Here is a 23,033-nt window from a genome sequence, read left to right as displayed (position 1 = left end):
CTAAACTCGAACCACAAATTTTGTAACACTGTGTTTGTGACACAATGTGACACAGTGGTTCGGACAAATCAGCAGACTATCACCTTGAATGGACTTTTCCTGTAATCTCTACATGAGATGATGACAATAAAGCAATGTAGCAGCTCTGGTAAGTGTTTGAAGCAGCCGAAACAGCTGCACGGCGCATTCACTTCATAAAACAGTGGTTTTCTGACTCACAGTCAGAATATCCACTTAAATAGCCATGTATTTTACTGTATTGTGTAGTTTTCTGGCTGAAATCAACAAGAAGTGTGTGAATAGCAAAAAAAAGTCGCTAGTGATCAACTGTTGTGTTCAGTCATAGGTGGAGTCCGTGTCTATGGACACGCCCACTCACACAGCCCGGTTTTAGAATTGGTCAGAGAATCACTTTTTATAGGGCTGAAACTCCAGAAAACAGGCAGGTTTGTGAAAATAAATGGGTGGGAGGGAATAAAAGGGGGTGGGGTTGACTGATGTAGGCTGTACAGTAGGCTAGTGCCATAGGCATGGGTGTGTGAAAATGTGGGTTGCCGTTCACTGGTGATGACTGGCAAAGTTAATGTGCCATCTGTTATTGAGCCAATGTAATGTCTTAAGATGGATCATTTTTGGCTATTTTTTCAAGAACCTTTTTGTTTTTTTAATTCCTACTGGATATTCATTCACTTGGTCTATTGTTGGATTACTTTATTCTGGCACTTACTTGCCTTCTTTTAATTGACCTAATTATGTATTGGCATGTTTTCATGTGCAAGCCTTTAATCAATATGATCAGAGTAATTTACAGTTTACACTTGTTATTTATTACCCTGACCACCCTATGCCTCCATAGGGTATTTAAATGGCTCATCGCTATCACATGGCTTATTGAGGAACATGTTCTCCAGTTTATTTTTATGCTTTGTCTCTCAATTTGTTTTGTGGGAGGCAATCTTGGTTTTCTTTTTCCTTTTTTTCTGAGCACCATTTGAAGTCCTGAATGGTTTATAAGGGGTGCTTTACTATTTTTACTGTGATTAAATCAGTACACTGTCTGTAAAAATATCCTTTCTACCTATGCTGTTGTCTGTTAGAACATGCTTCGGCGCCGTGAAGACTTGGATAATAGAACGGCATGGTCTAATTCCTCGGAATCCTCGGATGACTCCTCCAGCCCTCAGCTTTCTGTGCAAGGGCTCCGCAACTCCACACTTCCAAAGGTAACCCTCTACAGCAGACATGAGCAAATTTTGTCTTATTTTGTGAGGCCCCTAACATAGATATAAGAAGTGACAAAAAATCAGCCAAAAATGCACAAAATTACTACCAAAAACGCAAAACGACTACACAATCTATTGAGAAAATCTGTTTATCTATAAGTGAGGTTTTCTTTCAGATGCAAATGAAACTCGATGAGGTGATAGAGAAGCCAACCCTAAATGTCTGAGTCAACTATCATCAACAATTACCTCACTGCCATTGACGTACATATACGTCATTTCAAATCCAACTGCTCACTGCCATTTACGTATATGTACGTCATTTGTATTTTTCAACTGTCAGCCAAGTGTAGCCCCAATACTGAAGAAACTTTTGCACTTAAACCCTATTGCAAATTATAAGGTCGATCATACTTTTTTCACAAACTCCTCTCACAATTATTGCTCAGTTAACACCAAACATCTTTCAACTGGCTTGCACAAATCCTCCACACAGATTTGCATACAATACATCCAAATGTTTGAGTGTAAATATTGATATAAACATGTAAATTGTCAATGTTCATGAAAAAATGACATTTGGGAGTCATGTAAGATGATGTGTGAAAAATATCAGAATTTTATCTTAAAAACTAAATTATTTACATAATTACATACTTGTGAACATTTGGAGTCATAATTAAACATCCGTTTTTTGCTTATGGAGCCAATAAATATATCAGTATTCCATACTGTCTAGATACAATTATTTAAAATTTGTTTTTGTCTGTAGTGCCTTCGTATTACAGGCTAATACTACATATTTGGCAAATAACTCTTAAAATCAGTTTGGACGTCTACAATGTGGTCTTCAGTTTCTAATCAGTAAATATAACTTGATGGGTTGGCGCTTGCTGTTCCGGTGGTGGAGGTCTGCTATCTGCGGGCCAATGAGTGGTTCCAGGCGCCTTTGGTTGGGGGCTGCTATACCACACCAGGTGTGGGCCATTGCTGCCTCCTTCTCGCGGTGGCGACTGTCCGTCAGTCGTGCGCCTGTTGGGGGGCGTTGCCCCATGGCCTGCGCCGTCCGGTGGGCGGCGGGGGCCTGGGCTGCTGTCCTTGCACCGTCTGGGGCTGTGCAGTCCTGCTGGATGGTGACTAGTTAGTGGGCTGGGGGGCTTTTCCCGGGGGGCTTCGTCCGGAGGCTTGCCCTTAGGGGTTCCCGGTCCCGGGGGGGGGTGCCCTTGGGGTCCAACGGGCTTGACCAGCTTGCTGGGCCAGTCTTGGCGGGGGTCTTCCGGGGCGGGCAGTCTGGGCCGCGCCCTTGCATGCCTGCGGGTGTGGCGTAGAGTGGCGCCTACTTGGACGGTGCCCTGCGGCTCTGCCGCCTCGGGCTATACGTGCCGCATACCGGTATGACAGTCTGGCTGGAGCCCTTGGAGGTAGTCCTGACTTTAACAATAACTAAAGCTTATTGCGCTGGCAGCAACGATGAGGGGTGATGTGGGGGGTTGGCCGGTAGTTGGTGAGGGCCTTGGGGTTGGTGGTCGGGTGCGCTGGGTCCTTGGCTCTTTGGGGCTTTCTCGGATGTGGAGCAGTGGCTGCCTCTCGGCTTGGGATAGGGATCTTGGCGGCGTCCGAGGGGCTGGGGCTCTTTGGCCCCCATTCTTTCTGCTGACCTGGGTACATCTCGGGCCCGGGGCGGGGCTTGGGTTAGCAGAAGAAGTTCACAAACATTGGTCATGGATGCACTGGCATGTTTTGGGCTGTGGGATAAACTCGTACTGGGCTTAACCGTAGACACGTTGATCCCAAATACCAGTTTTAGGTATTACCTCTCACAACTTCCCTCTGTTCACGGCCACCACCATTATACCTAAGCTTCACACTTATCACCAGACTGGCTGAACTGATTACACAACACAATAAGCACAATATGCACAACTGTAACACATCTTACTGTCACTATAAAGCAGTTAACTCTTCCCCACCCTTTCCATTTCCTTCTCTGACTCCCTGTTCCCTTCCCCCTCACCTAGGTGTAACACAGTATTTCTTACACTTCCTTAGGGAGGGCTGGTAATGGTCACAATTATGCAATAAAATTAATTCATTTATTTAATTGCAAGAAGGAAACATGCATTGCTGTCTTTAAACGATTGCACTTTTTGTAGTGTTGACATTTGACAGCATGAGCAGACAAAGTGAAAATAAATAAATAAATTGATGGGCTGCATACCCTGTGAATATTGATGTACTCCTGATAATCAACATGGTGCGCTGAAAACATTCAACATCATTCCTTTGAGTTCCCTAATAAGCCATTAGCTTTTAAAGGTTAAGGTGCTTTTATTGAGCTGAACTCTAAACTGCTAAGTGCCTGGATTAATGCTTGCTTTGAGGTGGGGAAATGTTATTGTAACAATGGTATTGTAACTTCATCTCTCTCAGACGTTTACGGTGACACAAGACATTGAGTCTGCCGGAAGAGAAAGTTCCTGCTCACCACACGATGTTTCCAATGGCTGCAGAGACTCCTCTTTCTCACCTCGACACTCCACACCAGTCAGCACAGTCTGTGGGCTCACCACCAGGTAGCTGCCAACATGCTTTACAGTCATTTATAGTTTGTTCTAAATTATGATTCATTTGTGACTAATCAGTTCACATATCACATTCATGCCACAGTGTTTTGTTTTTTCTGTGCCTGCAAACCTACAAATCTGAATTTGTTTTCAGAGAAGTGGAGCATCCTGAGTGTGTGGAGGAGGAGGAGGCGTCAGAGACGCAGCCTCCTGGTGCAGCAGTGGACACAGGGTCAGGACGCTACTCACGCGCTCTCAGTCATATCAGTGAAAGCAGTGCTGATGGGTTGCTAGTGACTGACAGGTTAGCAGGTGAAACAGGGGAAGAGATGTCTCTTCTTTCAGTGATATCCATCAGTGACATTGAGATGGAGCTGCATAACAGAACTCTAGAGTCGCCCAGCTTTCCTGCCACAGACGTGTCATCAGCCAAGCTCTGTGTCTCTGAGGAAACATCAGCTGCTGAAATAGTAGAGCATCGCACTATGGATCCTGACCATCAGTTCATTCTGAACACTGTCATAGATAGTAGCACACCCCCTGATAGCAGTAAGGGCACATATGTAGCCCAGCGGGTGACAGTGGAGGAGGACAGGCCCAGTGCTGGAGCAGACTGTGCATACAGAGGATGTGATAACACAGTGGACAGCGGGCTGGAGGATGCCCTGGGAGCAGTGGTTTCCTCTTTAGATGATTACCGAGGACAGTTCCCTGAGCTACTACTGCTGGAGCAGGAGCTGAAACTACTGCAAGTCACTCTCAAGGTGAGGATGTGCAGTGGGAGAGGGATGGGGGACATAGAGACTGTACTCTGTCTTTGCCTCTGGCTGTTTCTGTTTATACTGAGCAGACACTCTCCTGGAATAATACATTTTGGGTGCATTCACTATAGATTTAGGGGTATTAAAACGTGTGCAAAAATCACTCCACTCACTAATAAGGGGTGTTGAGCGCGTCACAATGTGCTCACAATCCATTTAGCGCGTTTCCCTCTGATGAATTTGTAAAGTAGGCGTATCTCAAAAGGGGTGCAGAAAGATGGGAGGAGGAAATGCAAATCAATTTATGCAGTGGACGCATTGCAATTCATCAAAGCTGGAAAATAGTACAACCAACAGGCAGGTGCAAACTCACACACCGATCATCGCTGCACTGAATGTTGACACAAAACACAGCAGAGAAGAAAAAAGGCTCCAGTTAACCTTTCTAGTATAGGAAAATAATTTAAATAAAACAATAAAATAAAATATTAACAGCCACTGAATGAGAAAATGCACAGTTAAGTGTGTGTGTTGGACAGAAACAGCTGGGTGCCTGAAGCCCTTGTGGAGTCCGGTTATGTATGTGTTTTCTGCGGTGCAGAGGGTTGCTGTACATGGATGTTGCTCCGGACGCACCACTTCAGTGAGCTCCTGTGTTTAAACTCTAGTGTCACGTTGATGTCAGGCCAAAATCAGCTGAGCAGCTGCACAATTTACGCAGCAATGAAACCATGTTCACATCTGAGTGTGTCTGACACAGCGCTAGTCAGGAGCTCAGACCTGCTGGATGATGTTTTCCACAGACTGATGAGAGCAAAATTACATTCCTGACGGAGCAGACACATTAAATTAGGGGGGGAAAAAATAACATTAGGTTTTAAAGTTTATTAAACAGAACTTTTGTTTATTTTGTTTTCTACATTATTAAATGTTTGTACAGCAGACAGAGAGGTCCACTTGTCATTTTGTGCTTCTGTGCAAACTGAACGAGCAAAATGTTAATTTAAATAGGACTGTCTCAACCACGCCTACACGCACACCTATTAGTGTCACATTTTTAGTGAATTCCCCACAGCAGGTGAGGAAACGGTGCCACCAAAGGATTTAGGGACGCACCTGGTTTACCACCCTTTAGTTCAGATCTTAGCGCCCCTGTATGTAGAAGAACTTAAAGGTCACTTTGTCCTCATATCATAAGACTGCCAATTGTTTATTGAAGCATTTTACCATCATAAATAGTCCTTCAACACTTAAAATGTTAAAAGTGCTATTTACATTTACTTGACAATGCAATGTCAATACAGTTATAGATCAATTAATATTGTTGTTCCTTTTTTAAAGTTCTTGTTTTGCTCATTCATTCTGTTTCTGACTGAATGCAGTCTGTTTGTGAAGTAAAGGTCATAGAAGCTATTTTAACGAAAATGTGATATCAGTGATGTCAACCAGCTACATGTACTCAATTTTGGTTTACCAGTGCATGAGTACACTTGACTAGTCACTAGTAGCACTAGAAGCAAAATGTGTCACCAGTACAACTAGTAACTTAAGTAACCATTATATACTAATAAGAGGTAGGAAAAAGCAAAGTCAGGCTTCCCATTGGCATTTGCACTAGTGCGCAAGGAGACCTTATTTAATAGTACAGTAAATTGTCTACTAATTTTGTGTCACTATTAGAACTAGTAAAGCTTTGAGTTTTTACTAGTTACATATTTTAAGTCTACTAGTAGAACTAGTGACAGTAAGAAGTACAGTAACATGTCTCAATTTTGATCCACTCATAAGGTCTGCTCACATACTAGTGCGCTAAAAACCTTTACTAGTGAAATAAGAAATAGTTTACTAGTGCACTCAAAATCTCACTAGTAGTACTAGACTGTTTTTAGTCTTTTAGTAGTACTAAAGCCAAAAGATTCACGAGTAGTACTAGTGAACTTAATGCAAATCCAGGACCCTGATGGGTTGTAATAATTGAAAGCCAATGTCAAGGCTGAATTAGCTTTTTCTAGCCCCCTTTAAAGTTAGTAGTACATATTTTGCTTCACCAGTGAAGTGTACATGCACACTCCATATTTCTTTAAGTGAACCTTAACTATAGTTTGTATCACTGATATTATTTTTTATTCAAATAGTTTTACATGAAAGGTACTTTAAGATCATTGAATGAAAACCAAGATCACCTTAGATCCTTTCCCATCAATTTCATCTCTCTCCACCCTTGAGTTCACATTTACAGTACTTGTCAGCCATAGAGAGCTGCTGTTCCAGGTTGGGATTCTTGATACAGGAAGTGAACATGTTGATCTATTAGAAGCAGGAAATATGTACATGAATGTGTATATGAACAAGTTTACCATGGACCACATTGTAATGGCCACCAACAGGGTCATTGAAGGCTAAGACAGACTCATTGATGCACATGGATTGTGAAGTCTGATTCTATAAAAATAAAAAAGCTGCTGAAACTGAAAGAAAGAACGATGGGGTCTGCCACAGAGCAGGAGTAGTTCAGGAATAGTTTATGAACAGAAAAGAAACATATTCAGCTGTTGAAAGTCCTTCTAATCTCTTTATGTCCATCTGATCTCATCCATGGCTTCACCTGCTGTCAAGTTTACACTTTTCTATAAATTTGGTGTCAGTTATTCTGTTCATTCTTCAACTTGTGTGATTATGTGTTCTCCTGCTTGATTGTGTGTGTGTGTGTGTTTGTGCGTGTGTGTGTGTAGGGTGGCCGACACAGCCGCTCACCCAGTGTGGCTAGCCTCACAGTGGAAACAGCCCTGGGCAGCTTCAACTTCCTCAACACATCCGACTGTGATGATGAGGAGGATGAAGGAACGCTGAGAAGGAGAGGTAGAAATGGAAGGTGAATGGACTTAAAAACATACCTTAAAGCTGATATCCGGAATTTCTGAGAAACGTCTCGATGTCCCGCCCTAAACTGCTCCACTTCCTCCCACTGCCTCTGCCAATCTACCAGAAGCCACGCCTCTACTTCTCTGCACGCGCATCGCGGAACATAATAGGGTCGCATTGATATAGGTCTATGTTTGCTGTTGTGACGCGCGGCCTTGTTTCCGTGCACATTCCACATTCACTTTGATTGACAGTCTCAAAAACAGGAAGTCGAAGCCTATTTGCTGGGTGATTACGATGCTTGTTTCCATTTGTACAGTATAGGGTCTATAGGACAAAGGCGGGACTTATATACATTGATGTATATGAATGACCACTGGCAGTAGACCATAGTAAAAGACTAGTTAGGTATTTTTTTGCATTTCAAAAGAATCATACATAAACATAGATTTCTCAGAAACTCCGGATATCAGCTTTAATCCACACTACATGACTTTGTGTTCGGAGTTACTGCTAGATCATGGGATTGTCAATCCCTGCTCCTCGAGGGCTGGTGCCCTGCAAACATGAGATGTCTACCTGAATTTAGGTCTTATCTGAGCATCTGTGGAGCTGTGGGGATGACATCCATGTTTACTGAAACAGGGAGCATCTAACACCTGCCAGCGGCATTGTGCTGCCCCCTAGTGCAGCTATCATTTTACTGCGTTTTGGAGTATGAAGGGGAGCCACATTTTACAACTAGGCCTGAATAATTAATGGCACATTAGCCTCTTTATAACAGTTTGACAATGATTACTTATCACACATGTTAGGCCTAACATCAATATATGTATATATATATATATATACAGTATGTATATATAATATAACTAAAAGTGCTTTACATCATTAAAACCTTACATACAATAAGAAATATCCCACACAGACAATCCACAGGAAACCCCACAATCAAATGCAGGTCAAAGTGCTCTCACAAAGACAACAAAACAGAACATCCACCCCGTACAAACCCCGTCCACCGCACACAGACACACAGGTTAAAATAAGGACAGTGGCACATGTGCTGATTTATTCTAAACAACTGCGGTGGAGAAAGCTGCTCTGGGACAGTTTAAGGGCAGTAGCAGACGTCCTCTGCACGGCATCCTGGTCGGTCAGAAGATCAGAAGCAGTGGTCACCTGCACCACTGAGTGCTTCAGGAGTTCAGCTCGAGCCACAACTATTGGACTCCGTTATTGGTCAGTTGTTGTGTTAAACAGTTTTACTCTGTATGTCTGAATGACATGTGGTGGCAAAAGGAGCTCCCCAAAGCTCCCAGTGTCAGGGATTGGGTGACTTAAGTTTCATCTCTCAAACACCGCCTCTGCTAGCCAGCAGAGTGCTAGACTGCCCATTTATTGTTCCACAGAATGCTTTCTACTGTATTTCCTTCTTTCACTTTAAGCTGTCTACACTCTTCATTTGTCCTGTTGTCCTGCTGCTGTAACAGACCTTTAGTTCAGAAAGGATGGAGTAATCTTAATCTTTGTGATTTGTGTATGCGTAGGGCTCTGCAGGACAGAGGCTTGGAAAGCCCCCCCTCTCCCCTCACCACAGGTTGTAGCAGTCTAGATGGTGCTCTGGTTGTTCACATAAAGAACTGCAGTGATCAGCTATTGGTAGGTGATCTACACACTGTTGGGTAACAAAGAATGAATGAAAGTTGGTTTTGTCCCTGGGAAAAAAGGCCCATAGTCATGCATTGTTAAGATGTGTCTGCACTAAATCTATGTACCTATGGAATACACTAGACCAGTCATGGGCAACCGGCAGCCTGCTGGCCACATGTGGCCTCGCTCTAACGTTGTGCGGCCCCCAAAAACAAATCTCCCCCAAAAAATGTAATTCAAGAAGTTGGAAAGGAATGTAAAACCAAATACACAAACTAACTCCAAAAACAAAAAAATTGGCAGAAAAATGCTCAAATTGTAAACAAATAAACAAAGTAACAAGAAAAACACACAAAAATAATCCAAATATTCACAAAAATACAACAAAGCTAAAAAGAAGGGAAAAAAATGCTACACAAAATAACTAATTAATTCAAAAAACACAAAAACAAAGAATTAAACATGCGATTAGGATTTGCTGTGGCGACGAAAACAACACCTTCTCAAACCCTTCCTATTGGTCATTTTTCTAAATGCTGACATGAATATTGATAATGTGACCTTCGGATCAGATGCAATCACATTATTGTGGCCCCCACTGTGAAAGTGGGGAAAGCAAATTCAACCAATTAGGGAGCTGGATTTGGATTCTAGTACTACTAGTGAGATTTTGAGTGTACTACGACCAGTAAATAATAAGTAATAATGTTTTACCAGTAAAGGTTTTTGGCGCACTAGTTCAGGAAATCGCCTTGCTCGTAAAGCAAAAATAGTCCACTAGTAGACAATTTTAAGTCTACTAGTAGACTTGCAATGTGTTGCTAGTAAAAACTCAAATAGTTTTCCTAGTACTACTAGCAACACAAAATTGTCTACAGTAAACTTTTTAGCTTTATAAGGAAGGTCTACTCGCACCCTACTGTAACAAGTAAAGTAAAACAAAGTTTTTGTTTACTAGTACTACTTGTACACTAAGAAAATCTCACTAGTAGTACTAGTAGAACTAATGCAAATGATGTACAAGGGATTATAACCAAATCCAGCTCCCTGGTTGGTTGTAATAGTTCAAAAGCCAGTGGCAAGCTTGAATTTGCTTTCCCTTGCCACCCTTGTTAGCCCGTTACTTACTAGTAGCACTAGTTACACTTTTTGCTTGACTAGTAAAGTGTATTTGCATACTGGTAGAGCTTAACCATGGTTAATATCACTGATATCAAATGTATGGTCAAACAGCTTTCTGTAGTTGCACAGCGTGCCTCTGTGTGTACGGTGGTAGAGAAGGAACACACAGGTGCTGAGAGGATTTCACTTTTATCTTTTGGCTTCAGCATCTGGGGATGTTTGGTCCTCTTCGATGTCGAGAGATGTACGCCCTGGACAAGTTACTGAGGGAGGCACAAGTGGTGGGAATGATTCGACAAATCACCAAAGACAACCCCCGCCGCCCCCGACAGCCTGCTGAAGGTGAGCCCTCAGCATAGCACTGCCTCCATTTACCATCACATCCATAAGCTCAACACATTGCCTGTCTGTCCTTGTTCCTGTACTGGACAGCAGGATTTTTATTCTTTTAAACCAATTTGTGGTAAGACTTAATGCCAGACAGCTGCTAACCTGCAGGCTCTGATTTATGTTCACACAGGCATTTTATTTTCATATAATCTGTTCAGATCAGTGTTTAAACTGACACAATAGGAGAAATTTTTTTTTCTTATTTTTGTGAATTATCAGTAACTCAGGGTGATTTTTCCTTAAAGTTCTCACTTACAGTTGTTACAATGACATCATTATGTTGTCATGGTTACTTTGGGACTTCTAAACAGTAGTTTCAGTGAAAAGAAACTTGTTGCACTTAATTTTATGATGGCAGTGTGTAACACTGCGTTTTCTTTTTTTCAGTGAAAATGTGCAAAAACACTAATAATAAATAGTTTTGAAGCAAATAGTTTGACTCAATTTTTCATCTCTACATTTAATTTTGATATTAACTGAATAGAATATTGTGATATATTGCAATAATATCGTATCGTGACCCAAGTATCGTGATACTTGGTCACGATCACAATATCGTATTGCAACATCCTTGCCAATACTCACCCCTAAACAGGACTACACACTGAAACCCCTAAAAGGTACCTGTAGTGAATTTCAATTGCAAGCTCCAACAATCCAATATCATATATAATACTGAAGGCTATTTGTTGAGATGTTTTCTTTCAAACTCCCTTTAGAGTCTCTTTAAAGAGTAACTTAACCCCTGCTTTCTGCTGACCTGCCACTAGGAGCTAAAATAAAAAATGCTTTGATTATGAGCATTACTGCTGTAGCAGTAAGACACACCCACTCTGTCAGCCCATACCGCTGTTCGCAGAGACAGACCGTAATACACAAAATGATGTCTGTACACACACAGCGAGTTCATAAGCTGAAATATGTCACTGCTCCCACAAGCACACACAGTCACAATGTGAACCTCACACAGCCTTGCAGACACCACTCAGGGGCAAATAACCTTGCTCTCGTGCACATAGTGATAAGACGGACACACACGTCCACGCACACGCAAGACAGACCGGAATACACTCATAGCACGATGTGTCTGTAAATACACACAGCTTGGGGAACCTTTTGATTAGCGCAGAATCTGCTCTTTATAGAAGCACAGAGTCAAAAAACATCACCACACACGGAACACAGTGGACTGCCTGTCAATCAATGCTCACTGAGGGCTGTGATTGGAGGAAACCCTCTCCTTCCTCTCAGGTTTTATAGGAGAGGCGGGGCCAACTGTAAAATTGATGATGCAGGGGAATCCGGAAGAATCCCTTTCAGCTAATTGCAAAATTTAGTTGTAATAGCTGGCGTTCAACCCTTAGAGGCCAGTATACCGGACATTTTACAACTAAGTATGCAAAATTAAAATACTTTTACTAAGATTTGAAGAGTGGAACTAGGATCAATCAATAGCACTACTTACCCAAATACATATCCTGTATGTATTCAGCAGAAAAAAGTGGGTTTAGGGTTTAGTTACTCTTTAAGGACACCTTCTGAAGGCGAAAGTGCTGAACAACACTTAGCTGACTTATTGATAACAGGAGGCAATGACAGACAATTTCATTCAGAAACAAGTAGAACAACTGCACAAACCACACAGAATTCATCCTCCAAAAAGTTAAATATGTTGAAAATAAAACAAACTTTTATTAAATCTCAAAAGGTGTTTGCAATTAAATACACTTTGAACTCAAAAGTGATGTTTCAATGTTGCACTTTGCCACTGACTGAAAGTATTTCATGTTCTTACTGCATTTTTCCCAGTTCCACTCTTGGCACTCTGTCACATTTCCCATTTCTCTGTCCCAGTGATACCCCAGCTCGGTCTGTGTCTGGGTGCAGTATCTCTATGGACACAGTGTGTGGGGCTGGAAAGCGTGTACACAGTTTCTGCTCAGAAGTTCCTGGCAATGCTGTCTTCACTCTACTCCAACTTGCTGCCTGAAAAGTCGGACACGGGTACAGTTACATGAGAGTGCACCGTGTATCTCAGTTAGTGTACAATGCTAATGCTTTTGTTTCTAGTTTTTCAGTGTCTAGTTGAGCGAGTGTTGGATCAAAAATTACCAAGGCGACGAGAGAATAGAGAACAAGTCACTGTGTTCCAGCTATGGAGTTACATAGACTCCAATGGCATTAATGACATGGAAACACATATTATTGAGCTTGCACAAGAAGGTATGTCCACAAAAATGCATCAACATAATACCAGATTACAAAAAGCAGAAGGATCCTCTGACATGTGGCTGTAAATGTTTTCCAACAGTGTGGCTGGTGGAGAGGCTGACATCCTGTGATCAGGATGTGATAGTCCAAGCTCTGCGTCGGCCTGTAGAATGCAGCCTCAGAAGAGAAGGACTTCATGCTGTCACTAAGCTGTTGAAAGACCCTCGGGGCAAAGTATCTGCATCAGCAAGATCTGTGCTGAGAAGCCTAGAGGCTCAGCCTAGGCAGAGAGAGCAGGTGAGAAGAAGCACTGAATCACTGCCTTTGTTTAAACCCGCTATAAATGCATTATGACACACTTGGGATGAAACAGTTACCAGTATCGCGGTAAACTACGTTAAAATTTCCGACGATGAAGGTTACTGTTTATGTATTAATTACCATGGTAACTGCCGCGGTCGATAACCACGGTGTGGAAAACTTGTGAGATACTTTATCAGTCTTCCTACGCATGCACAACGTGCACTTCTTACGTTGTGAAGAAGACATGGCAGAGGGCGGACGTGATACTAGCGGCCCTCAAGGCATTTTTCCACTTTTAAAGAGGATTGAATGAAATTCCTCACAGCGTCTTTCCCCTACACGCACACACACACGCTCTGCTCACTCACACACACAACAGCTCTCTCTGTCTCTCAGGTGTGCAGGTCTTTTCCGTTAACGTTTAGGGTTTCGTCAGCTTCAGGTTTGTTTTGAATTTGGATTGTACTTATTTATTAACCAGAGTTCTGGTATACGTGGGTTTGTTCAGACGTGGTGCTTGGTCGAGAGCGTCAGGTCTCTGCCTTGTCGAAGATGTTTTTTCTTTTTCTTTTTTTTAACTGTCAGCGACTTCACTGAATGTCTGACACTTTATTGCTGTATTTCGTTAAAAAATAAAGGTGGTAGTGGTATAAACGTATTCAAGTTTACTTAATCTGAAAATACACCAGCACCTTAGTGATCTGTTTTTTTGTTTTTGTTATTTTTGTTTTTTTAACTGTCGTCATTATTATATTGTTGCAGTTTTGAATTTTATTTTAATTTTTTTATTTAACTATCTCTAATGTTTATTTTGAACAGTTTTTATATTTTTTTTTTGCTGTGGTTATTGTTAATGTTGAATTTTTGATACATTTTACTGTGACTATTGTAAATGTTGCACAGTTTTAATAAGTCTTTTTTATTTACTGTCTTTAATGTTTATTTTGCACAGTTTTTTTATACTTAGTTAATGTTCACTTTGCAGTGTTTTGTTCAGGTTGTTATTGTTAAGACCTAAGTATATAACAAATCTATTTCAATTTAAATCTTGGTGAAATTATTTCAATTTATCAGTGTTTTTTCAACATTTTGAAGACATTTTAAAAAATAACTGTGATAATTTTGGTCACTGTAACCACGGTGTGAAATGTTCATACCGTTACATCCCTAAGATAAGATAAGATAATCCTTTATTGATCTCACAATGGAGAAATTCACTTGTTACATTTGGCATTCAGTAAGATCACTCAGGGTATGCAGAATAGACAAGCAGTGAGCCTGTACTTGTGGTGTAACCCTCTAAACTCCTCATCGACAGGCACTGGTCAGCTGCCTGGAGCTACTGGAAGATGACAGTGTGGACATCAGAGTCTGTGGATGCAAGGCCTTGGCGTGTCTAAAGGTACACAGCCAACAGGGCCGTGCAGAGAACTTTGAAGGAGCAGGGGCCCAAAGATAAATAGAAACAGAAGGAGCACAAACAAATGTTTTTTTTGTTTCTCCTTACGCCACGTCTCTGGAGAATGAATTATGATAAACCACAATCTGATTCTCATAAAACACACACACAGCAACATTTCATTCCTTTTCAACATGTACTGTATAGCCAGGAATGTCCTTTATTATTCATAGTGCTAATCATTACGCAAACAAATAATAATTAAATTATATAGAAATGATATAGAAACCATGTACCTAAATGTCTTTGTGCTTTTATTCAGTTTGACTATTCAAGCTTTTATCACAATAAGGTGATAAAAGTTGTATATTATGTTAATGCTTGTTCTTTTTCATTTGTGTGTATGTTTCAAACTGATCTGTTTAGATGAGAGGTTGAGAAAAATCATAATTCAAACTATTATAATTATTATTATTGTATTTATACTGCAATAGTCCAAAAATGATGTGTACATTGTATAGTTTCAGTGAAATAACAGCTTGTGCCTCATTGGCTCTAGAAACAGAAAAAAAAAAAAAACAAGGCAACTCACTGACAGTAAAGACAGTCTTGCTAATGCACTTTTCCAAGGACAAAACAAATGGATACAATAATAAGCCTGACACTTTCAGAACTTCAATTTTAGAACAAGAGATGATGGTCCATCATTTCATTTTCTTTTTTTCTTTTTTTTTCATTTCAACCCATTCTACTTTTTCTAATTTATAAATTGCCACTAAAATAGAAACATTGCTATGTTAGTGACACACATGACTTAGTTTTTAAGTCGAGTGTTCACCAAATTACCTTTTAGATCTGTAGCTGTAAAGTTTTGAGAACAATAGCTTAAAAAGAAAAAAAAAAACAAGATCCTCTTACTATGATCACGTATTGTATTTGTTGCTTCCCCAGGCTAAGGAAAGCATCGATCAGTTGGTGTACCTATGTCGAATGGACAAGGAGGAGGTCCGAGAAGCTGCCAAACAAACACTGTTACTGCTGGGTAGGTCTTTCCTTTAGCTCACTTAGAGCACACACATTTCTCCCACACATCACCTGCTATATGCTGAGAAAAAAACTGACAGTAGCCCAGGAATCGGCAAACATTTTCATTTCCGGGCCCCGTTTGATTCTAAAATATGATAGAGGGGCCGGGCTACGAGCATGTGGATGGTGTTTGTGAGAACTTATATAAATTACATGTAGTTGATGTTCATAATGACGCTGAATGTCTGCTGACACATGTTGGTCATTTCCTTTCACTGGTTTCATTCATCAAAGCTTAAAACGGGGTTTAAAATGTGTACAAGTAAATTAATGCACAGACAGTTTTCTATTTCATCCCTGCTGACCGCCAGAGGCGGTGCTTTAAGCACTGAATTTTCCCCTTTGCGCATGCGCAGTGCGAGTATGTATACCAACAATGTCACCCGTGACCCCTGGATGAGCCGGGGGAAGTTTATATCTTCAGGTGTCACTCCAGGGCACTTTCATTTTTTCTTCACGCGCGCTGTTTGCTGGAATACTGTGCATACAGCTGCCGTCCCTAGTAGTTCCGTGACCGTGGTAGGTCGGAGCAGTGTGCAATCACCCTCCAGGAGCTGCGACGGTGAGTGTTTGGATAGCGGTAGCTTCACCCATTAGCAACCTCTGTTGGCACAGGCCGCGTTAGCGCCACCTCCCCCCAGCATATGGTTTGTGCTTGGTCCCACACAATTTCGAGCTCCGGAGCCTGTCCGCCCTCCCACTAGGGCCCCTAGGGGCCAGCGGTTGGGTATTTTTTGCATCAGCAGCTCCAACAGTGGGCTACTCATGCTTCAGACACGTGGGTGGTTGCCACCCTAACCCACGGGTACAAACTTCAATTCCGATGAATGACATCTATCAGCGACCCGGCAAAGGCTCTCGCATTAGACCAGGAGCTGTCCGCCCTCTTGGCCAAAGGCGCCACAGAGCCTGTAGACCCTCGATCAGGTCACGGGGGGTTCTACTAAACATATTTTCTAGTGGCGAAAAAGACAGGCGGATTCCGCCCAATCCTAGACCTCAGAGGGTTGAACGAATTTATGAAGGTCATACCTTTTCACATGCTGACCACAGCAGATGTCCTCAAAACGGTGGCTCATGGGGACTGGTTCACATCGATAGACCACAAGGACGCGTACTTTCACGTCCCAATTGCTCGGCAACACAGTCAGTTTCTGCGCTTCGCATACTGCGGCCGCCGCTGGCAGTTGAGGATGCTGCCCTTCGGCCTTTCTCTCTCTCATCAAGGGTCTTCACGAGGTGTGTGTCTGCAGCCCTAGCAGCTCTACAGTCTCAGGGCTTGAAGGTTCTCCCATACTAGGATGACTGGCTGATCTGTGCTCCATCCCGGGCCCAGGCATCACAAGACACAGAGCGTCTCCTGTCCCATGTGGCTCGACTTGGACTCAAGGTGACTGTGGAGAAGAGTTGCCTGGTGCCATCCCAGGTCACAACTTTCATTGGGGTTTTACTGATCAGTGTAACAATGACAGCAAAACCCTCTCTCTACCGTGTGGACGATATTTTTCGCCAGCTCGCCTTATTCAGGGAGGGCCGCTGGCTGACCTGTGTCTCTTTCCTCCGTCTTTTAGGCAAGCTAACGTCAGTCTCGGGGGTAGTTCCTCTGGGCTAGCTTTCACTTGATGCCAAGCAGCACAGGAGCAGGACGCTCAAGGTCTCACAACAGTGTCTTTGTGCCCTGGCTCGGTGGAGGGACAGTGCTTCCTTGCTCAGAGGCGTCCCTATAGGCTCTGTTCCATCTCGCAGGGAGACCGTTACAACAGACTCATGCCCCTCAGGATGGGTTGCAGTGTGACAGAGCAGGACAGCCCATGGGCGTTGGCCTGTGGAAGACAGAGGTGCACACATCAATGTGTTGGAGCTGCGTGCAGTTCACCTAGCTCTCAAGCACTTCTTGCCACATCTGAGGGACAAGCATGTCCTTGTGCGGTTGGACAACACGTCAAAAGTGTATCACATAAACCATCAGGGCGGTACCAAGTCTGCACAGCTGCTGGAAGTGGCAAGGGAGCTCCTCACATGGGCAGCCCACGCTTGATCAGCATACGAGCAATGCATATACCGGGAGAGCATAACCACTTGGCAGACTTCCTCTCCCAGTTGACCCTCTGCCCTCTGTGGTTCTCCTTGGCCGAGACAACTAGTCCTCTAGGCCAGGACGCATTGGCTTATCCCTGGCCGGATCGCCTCTTGTATGCCTTCCCTCCGTTTTCTCTGATTCAGCTGGTACTCTACAGGGTCCTTCAGGAGGGCCACTGGATCCTGCTTGTAGCTCCCTTCTGGCCAGGAAGGAGCTGGCACAGCCTCTGTCATGGCGCACCGTGGCGCCTTCCCGACAGGAGGGATCTCCTGTCCCAACTGGCCGGGCGGATTTGGCAGCCCAATCAACAACGCCTTCAACTGTGCGTTTGGCCACTGGTGGGCCCGAGATGCTCCTAAGCCTCTGTGCCGACCCAGTTAGATATACTATAATGAATGCAAGAGCGCCATCTATCGCCTCCAGTATGAGAACAGATAGAAACTGTTTTCCGACTGGAGTACAAGGCAGAATGTGGACCCTGTGCACTGCCCTGTGCCAACTATTCTGGACTTCCTCCAGTCCCTTCTGGACAAAGGGGTTTCGCATTCAATGCTGAGAGTTCATTTTGCAGCAATATCTCGCCGACATATGATGGTCGACAATGGCACAATTGGTAGCCACAAGCTGGTATCCCTTTTCTTGAGAGGAGCTTGGAGGTTGCATCCTCAGAGAGCCACGAGGTCTCCAGCATGGGATCTTCCCCTGGTGCTGGAGGCATTGCGCCTTCCACCATTTGAGCCCTTGGCACAAGCAGCGCTGAAGTGGGTTACCCTTAAGACTGCGTTCCTTCTGGCCATTTCCTCCGCATAGCGTGTCAGTGAGCTTCATGCCCTGTCAATCAGCCAATCAGGTGTGTTTGCTTTCAGCCAATCATATGATTTCTTACATTTTCTCCACACTCTTGTTTGAACACTGCATATGCGCACATACCAGTAGCTCTGAAATTGGTTTAAAAGTGTGGAGAAAATGTAAGAAGCCATATGATTGGCTGAAAGCAGACACACCTGATTGGCTGATGAATCCGTCAATCAGTTTTATCAACCAGTGGTGACGTTCATTGACCCGCGACGTCAGGGCAGTCTCAAAATTCACCGCAGAGATTTCTATCACAAATACACAGAGGTTTCACAGCACAGAAGCAGTTTGTAAATGCACATTCAGCAATTTGCATCATCTGTGGATTTATATTACAAGTGTGCCTCAAAATAATATTTGTGAAGTACAGCATGTGCATTTCAGAATTTATATTACAAGTTTGCATAAAATATATATTTGCGAAACAGATCGTGTGCATTTGCGAATCTGAAATACAACTGTGAAACAAAGCATGTGCATTCGTGAAAAACCCTGCAAGAGTTCATTCATTATAAATTACTCTTTCCTATGAGCGAATCTATTAATAAAATCAAGGTACACTGGGAGTCAGAACTACAACTTAATTTCTCTGAGGATTTCTGGGAGGGGGCCTTAAGGGCTGTTAACTCGCCGTCCAGTTGTGCTAGACTCTCTCTCATACAATTTAAGGTCCTGCATAGATTACATTATAGCAAGGAGAAACTTTCAACCCTCTATCCAGACACCGTTGACCAAAATTGCAATACATGTTCTCAAACCCCATGCAATCTCACTCATATGTTTTGGTCATGTCCTAAACTGTCCACATTTTGACAACTATTCTTTAAAACAATTTCAGATGTTTTGGACATTAATATACTTCCTACCCCACATATTGCCATTTTCGGCAAACCTCCAGACGACCTTCGTACTACGAATATTCAAAACAATGTCATAGCCTTTGCGTCCCTTATTGCTCGTAGAAGAATCCTCTTGTTATGGATGTCTTCCCAACCACCTTCAGTCAAAGTTTGGTTACGCGACATCCTCTCTCTTCTTAAACTTGAAAAGATCAAGTTCTCACTTAGAGGCTCATCTAATAGATTCTACTCCCACTGGAGACCATTGCTCTCCTATTTGGATGGGCTCCCAGCTACGGAAGTATGTTTGTAAGCACCCACTGTGGGCTCATGTGAGCACCACTTCTCTCTGTGTCGGTCCACTGGCGGCAGATGACCCCCCCACAACATATTCATTATAAAATATGCCAGCATGGCGGTTCCGCATCAACAACCAGGGAGTGGGCAGCCATCGATATTCATTCTGTACTGTTGTTGACAGCTATTCAGGCAGGTATGAGGATGCGCACATGCATGGTTCATGTGTAGATGTGTAGCTGCACATGTGCACTTAAATATGTGTGGACATGTGTATATGTGGGGGTGTATGTGCTGTGCAGAGGTAAGTGTATATATGTGTATGTACTTTTTCATATATATTTTGTCGTCATATTTGCACGGTAATTATTTAAGAGGCTCAGGGGTTTGGGGTGAGGGGAGGGCGGGGCTTTCTTTGTTTTGTTTGATCAAGTTTTTGTCTTTTTTGTCCAAATTGTTCAATTGTATAAAAAGAAAAGAAATTGTACGCTTTTGTATACAGTTATATCAGTGACTTGCATTTCATAAATAAAAATTAAAAAAAAAAGAGTTCATTCATTATGATACTGTTCTGATTCCATACTACTGTGACCACCAAACTTTTCTGGCCCAACTTCTCACCCTGTTGTTTTATGTGATTTAATCTTTTTATCATCACTTTATTTTATATAATTGTTTGTGTTTTTCTTCTCTTTTTGTTGCTTTGAGCAGGTGAGGAGGGAAAAATGGCTCACAGACACGTGGAGACATCTCAGGACAGTTTACCAAGACTCTTTGCTCCTGGAAGCATGGCCAGCACTGCCTTTTAGCCCAATAAACACACACACACACACACACACTGGATGTCACCCATTCCAGATATGTTGTTTTTTCACCTTCTGCTGAAAGTCAAACGTTTATAATAAACACCAGAATGTGTGACATCCAGGATACCTAGACTACAATGTCAGCTGCTTTACCTAACACTGCTTTTTTTGTGATCTATACACTTGGACTAATAAGAATTTTCATCCTGTACTGAGTGTGTAAATAGTGATTTTGGGATGTATGACCTTCTGATGCTCAGAGTGTAGGAGTCCTCAGGGCACAGTGGAGGATATACAGTGGCTGTATGACACTTGAAACCCTATATAGATTTAAAAGTTATTTTTACCTACTATGTTCACATTTTTGTAATATAGATGTCAGTCTGTTTTTTTTTTTTTTAACCCTCTGTGAGGTTAATCATGTTAAAATATCTCGAAACTTAACTGTACATAGTAAACTCCTTTTTAAGGGAAGGCTGCTCTTTCTTACTTTAGAGGCTGTTCGATCACTTTAGTTCCAGGTAATATGCTCCTACTCCTGATTAATTGCTGTAACTTTACTCACTTTATTCCGCTTTCTCAGATGACTGAAATTGTACCATTCCAATTTTTTATTTGACACAAAAGGAGTATCTGAATGTGTTATTTACTACTGGTGGTCCCCAACCACCATTTAGTATCTGGCCACAAATTAAGAATTAAGGTTTTAAAATGAAATGTATTAAATTTTAATTACATTTTTTTTAATTTTAAAACATGTTAAAGTCATTTTATTTTATTTTTTAAATTGCCTTTTCTGCTTTTGCACTGAACTCCTTCGCCTGACTGCTTGGTTAGACTGAGTGTGAAAGCGAGGCTCACAGATGCCCAGGGGGCAGAATCACTGAATGGGATGTGCAAACTCCCCATTAACCAAAGGTTGGGGGCCAGTGAGTTACACAAGGGCTTTAGCCTTGCATAAACTGAGTTTTTATTTAGAACCAATTAAGTCCAAACCCAACCCTAATTATTTTTTCTCTAAATCAGTGCAAGTGTCCTCTACAAAACGTGCCAAATCATCTCCGCATTTTTAATAGTCATGCATGTGTGCTGTTGCTTTACTTGTGCACTGCTCTGTGCAGAGGCTCCTTCAGGTGCAAAACGTTACATGAAAACACTAGCATACTGTGTGTGCAGTTCTGAGAAGCAGAGCTATTCAGCACCCTTACTGCAGATGATGTTAACTTTGATAAGATGAGACATGGAGCCTTACATAAAGATCAGTGAGGCCTCAAAGCAAAAACCTTCATCATCATGTAGCATCCTAATGTTACCCTATGTTTAATAATGTTTCTTTACTGTAATGAAGTGCCAATTGCCCTTTTCTGTCTTAAGGAAATGCAATATAGATATAACCATATCCATATTAACCTCCATCCTAATGATGACAGTTTGGATGTCAGTAGAGTCACTCCAAGTAAACAGAGCTGCAGCAGGATATGTGATTTTAAGAATGACTACTCTGGATATTTTTATTATTATTCCCTTAATGTAAGTCAAAAGAAACATATTTGAGATATATTTATTTCCAAATCAAATATATTGTACTTCTAATAGCTGTATTTGTATTTGTATTTTTTTTTTTTTTTTTGTCTTCAATGTCAAAACTCTGTTGTTTTTAATTCATGCGATTCTGCACATGATTAAATTTGAGATTATTAAAGCAATGTTAGGTGGATTTTAGGATGTAGAAGGAGTTGTAAAATTATTTGATTTCTGAAGAATAAAACAACAAAACTGTATTCTGATCCAAGTTGTAAAAAAGCTGGTTTTACTAAGTTTCAAGTAACAATGTGTTGATCTCCACTGACTGTAAAATCCTGTGTATTGTTCTGGTGCATTACAGGCCTGCTGCTGACAATGCTGAATTTGTTATTAATTTAGAAAGACTACTGGAATCTCTGCTTCTTGTTTTTCAAACATAAGGTTCACTGTGATGCTGTGTTCTGACATTACATTGTTAATGTAACGTCAAATGAGAAGCAGGCAATGGATGCAACACATCCACTTACAGAAGCCTATACACACACAAATAAATATACTCAAGTGTAATGTAATAACAGCCAAACCTGCCAAAGGGATGTAGGACAAAGAAGAAGACGAGCAGGAGTCATGATCTTGCTGAAATAGTTATGTTGATGTTTTGAAAGTTGGGCACTTTATTTTTAGTGTGATGAGAAAACTTCCTGTATTTAAATGTTTGCTACTGGGATAAATTGGTGAAGAGACTGTAGTCAATTGTTGTTGGTGACATCACACTACTGTCATTGTATGTAGTAGGAGTTTGATCAGGCATATCACAACTTAAGTGCCTCAAAGTTGAATAATGCCAGTGATGCAATACAATATGAATGAGATGCTTTACTTAACAATAGAACTATGAAGCAGTGGAAATTACTGCAGATTGGTCCATTTCTATTTTGGACCAGCATGATAACTTGCAGATTGCAATAAAGCATTTTTTTCTCTAATGCATTTTTTTTAGTTATTGTGTCAAACATACTTCAATCATTAAACTGTATTTAAAAAGAACCTTGTGTGTT

The 23,033-nt window shown here is 41.8% G+C and overlaps 1 protein-coding gene across 4 annotated transcripts in view; it reads left to right on the top strand.

Moving 5' to 3' along the window:
* ripor1 (RHO family interacting cell polarization regulator 1) overlaps nt 1-22,909 on the top strand; it is a 69,286-nt gene extending 46,377 nt beyond the window's left edge. For all 4 annotated transcript variants that reach the window (XM_028451178.1, XM_028451176.1, XM_028451179.1 and 1 more), the window contains 12 exons: nt 1,098-1,223; nt 3,654-3,796; nt 3,942-4,551; nt 7,281-7,420; nt 8,961-9,072; nt 10,392-10,527; nt 12,430-12,579; nt 12,646-12,798; nt 12,887-13,083; nt 14,408-14,491; nt 15,440-15,530; nt 20,357-22,909. In XM_028451178.1, the coding sequence (XP_028306979.1) occupies nt 1,098-1,223; nt 3,654-3,796; nt 3,942-4,551; nt 7,281-7,420; nt 8,961-9,072; nt 10,392-10,527; nt 12,430-12,579; nt 12,646-12,798; nt 12,887-13,083; nt 14,408-14,491; nt 15,440-15,530; nt 20,357-20,454 (2,040 nt within the window). In that variant the 3' untranslated portion in view covers nt 20,455-22,909. The remainder of the gene's footprint in view (nt 1-1,097; nt 1,224-3,653; nt 3,797-3,941; nt 4,552-7,280; nt 7,421-8,960; nt 9,073-10,391; nt 10,528-12,429; nt 12,580-12,645; nt 12,799-12,886; nt 13,084-14,407; nt 14,492-15,439; nt 15,531-20,356) is intronic.
* Nucleotides 22,910-23,033: the final 124 nt, after the last annotated feature.

The sequence above is a fragment of the Gouania willdenowi genome, chromosome 6 (genome assembly GCF_900634775.1).
Source record: "Gouania willdenowi chromosome 6, fGouWil2.1, whole genome shotgun sequence".
Classification (NCBI taxonomy): domain Eukaryota; kingdom Metazoa; phylum Chordata; class Actinopteri; order Blenniiformes; family Gobiesocidae; genus Gouania; species Gouania willdenowi.
Note: the sequence above shows the minus strand (reverse complement) of the source record. Positions and strands in the feature narration are given on the sequence as shown.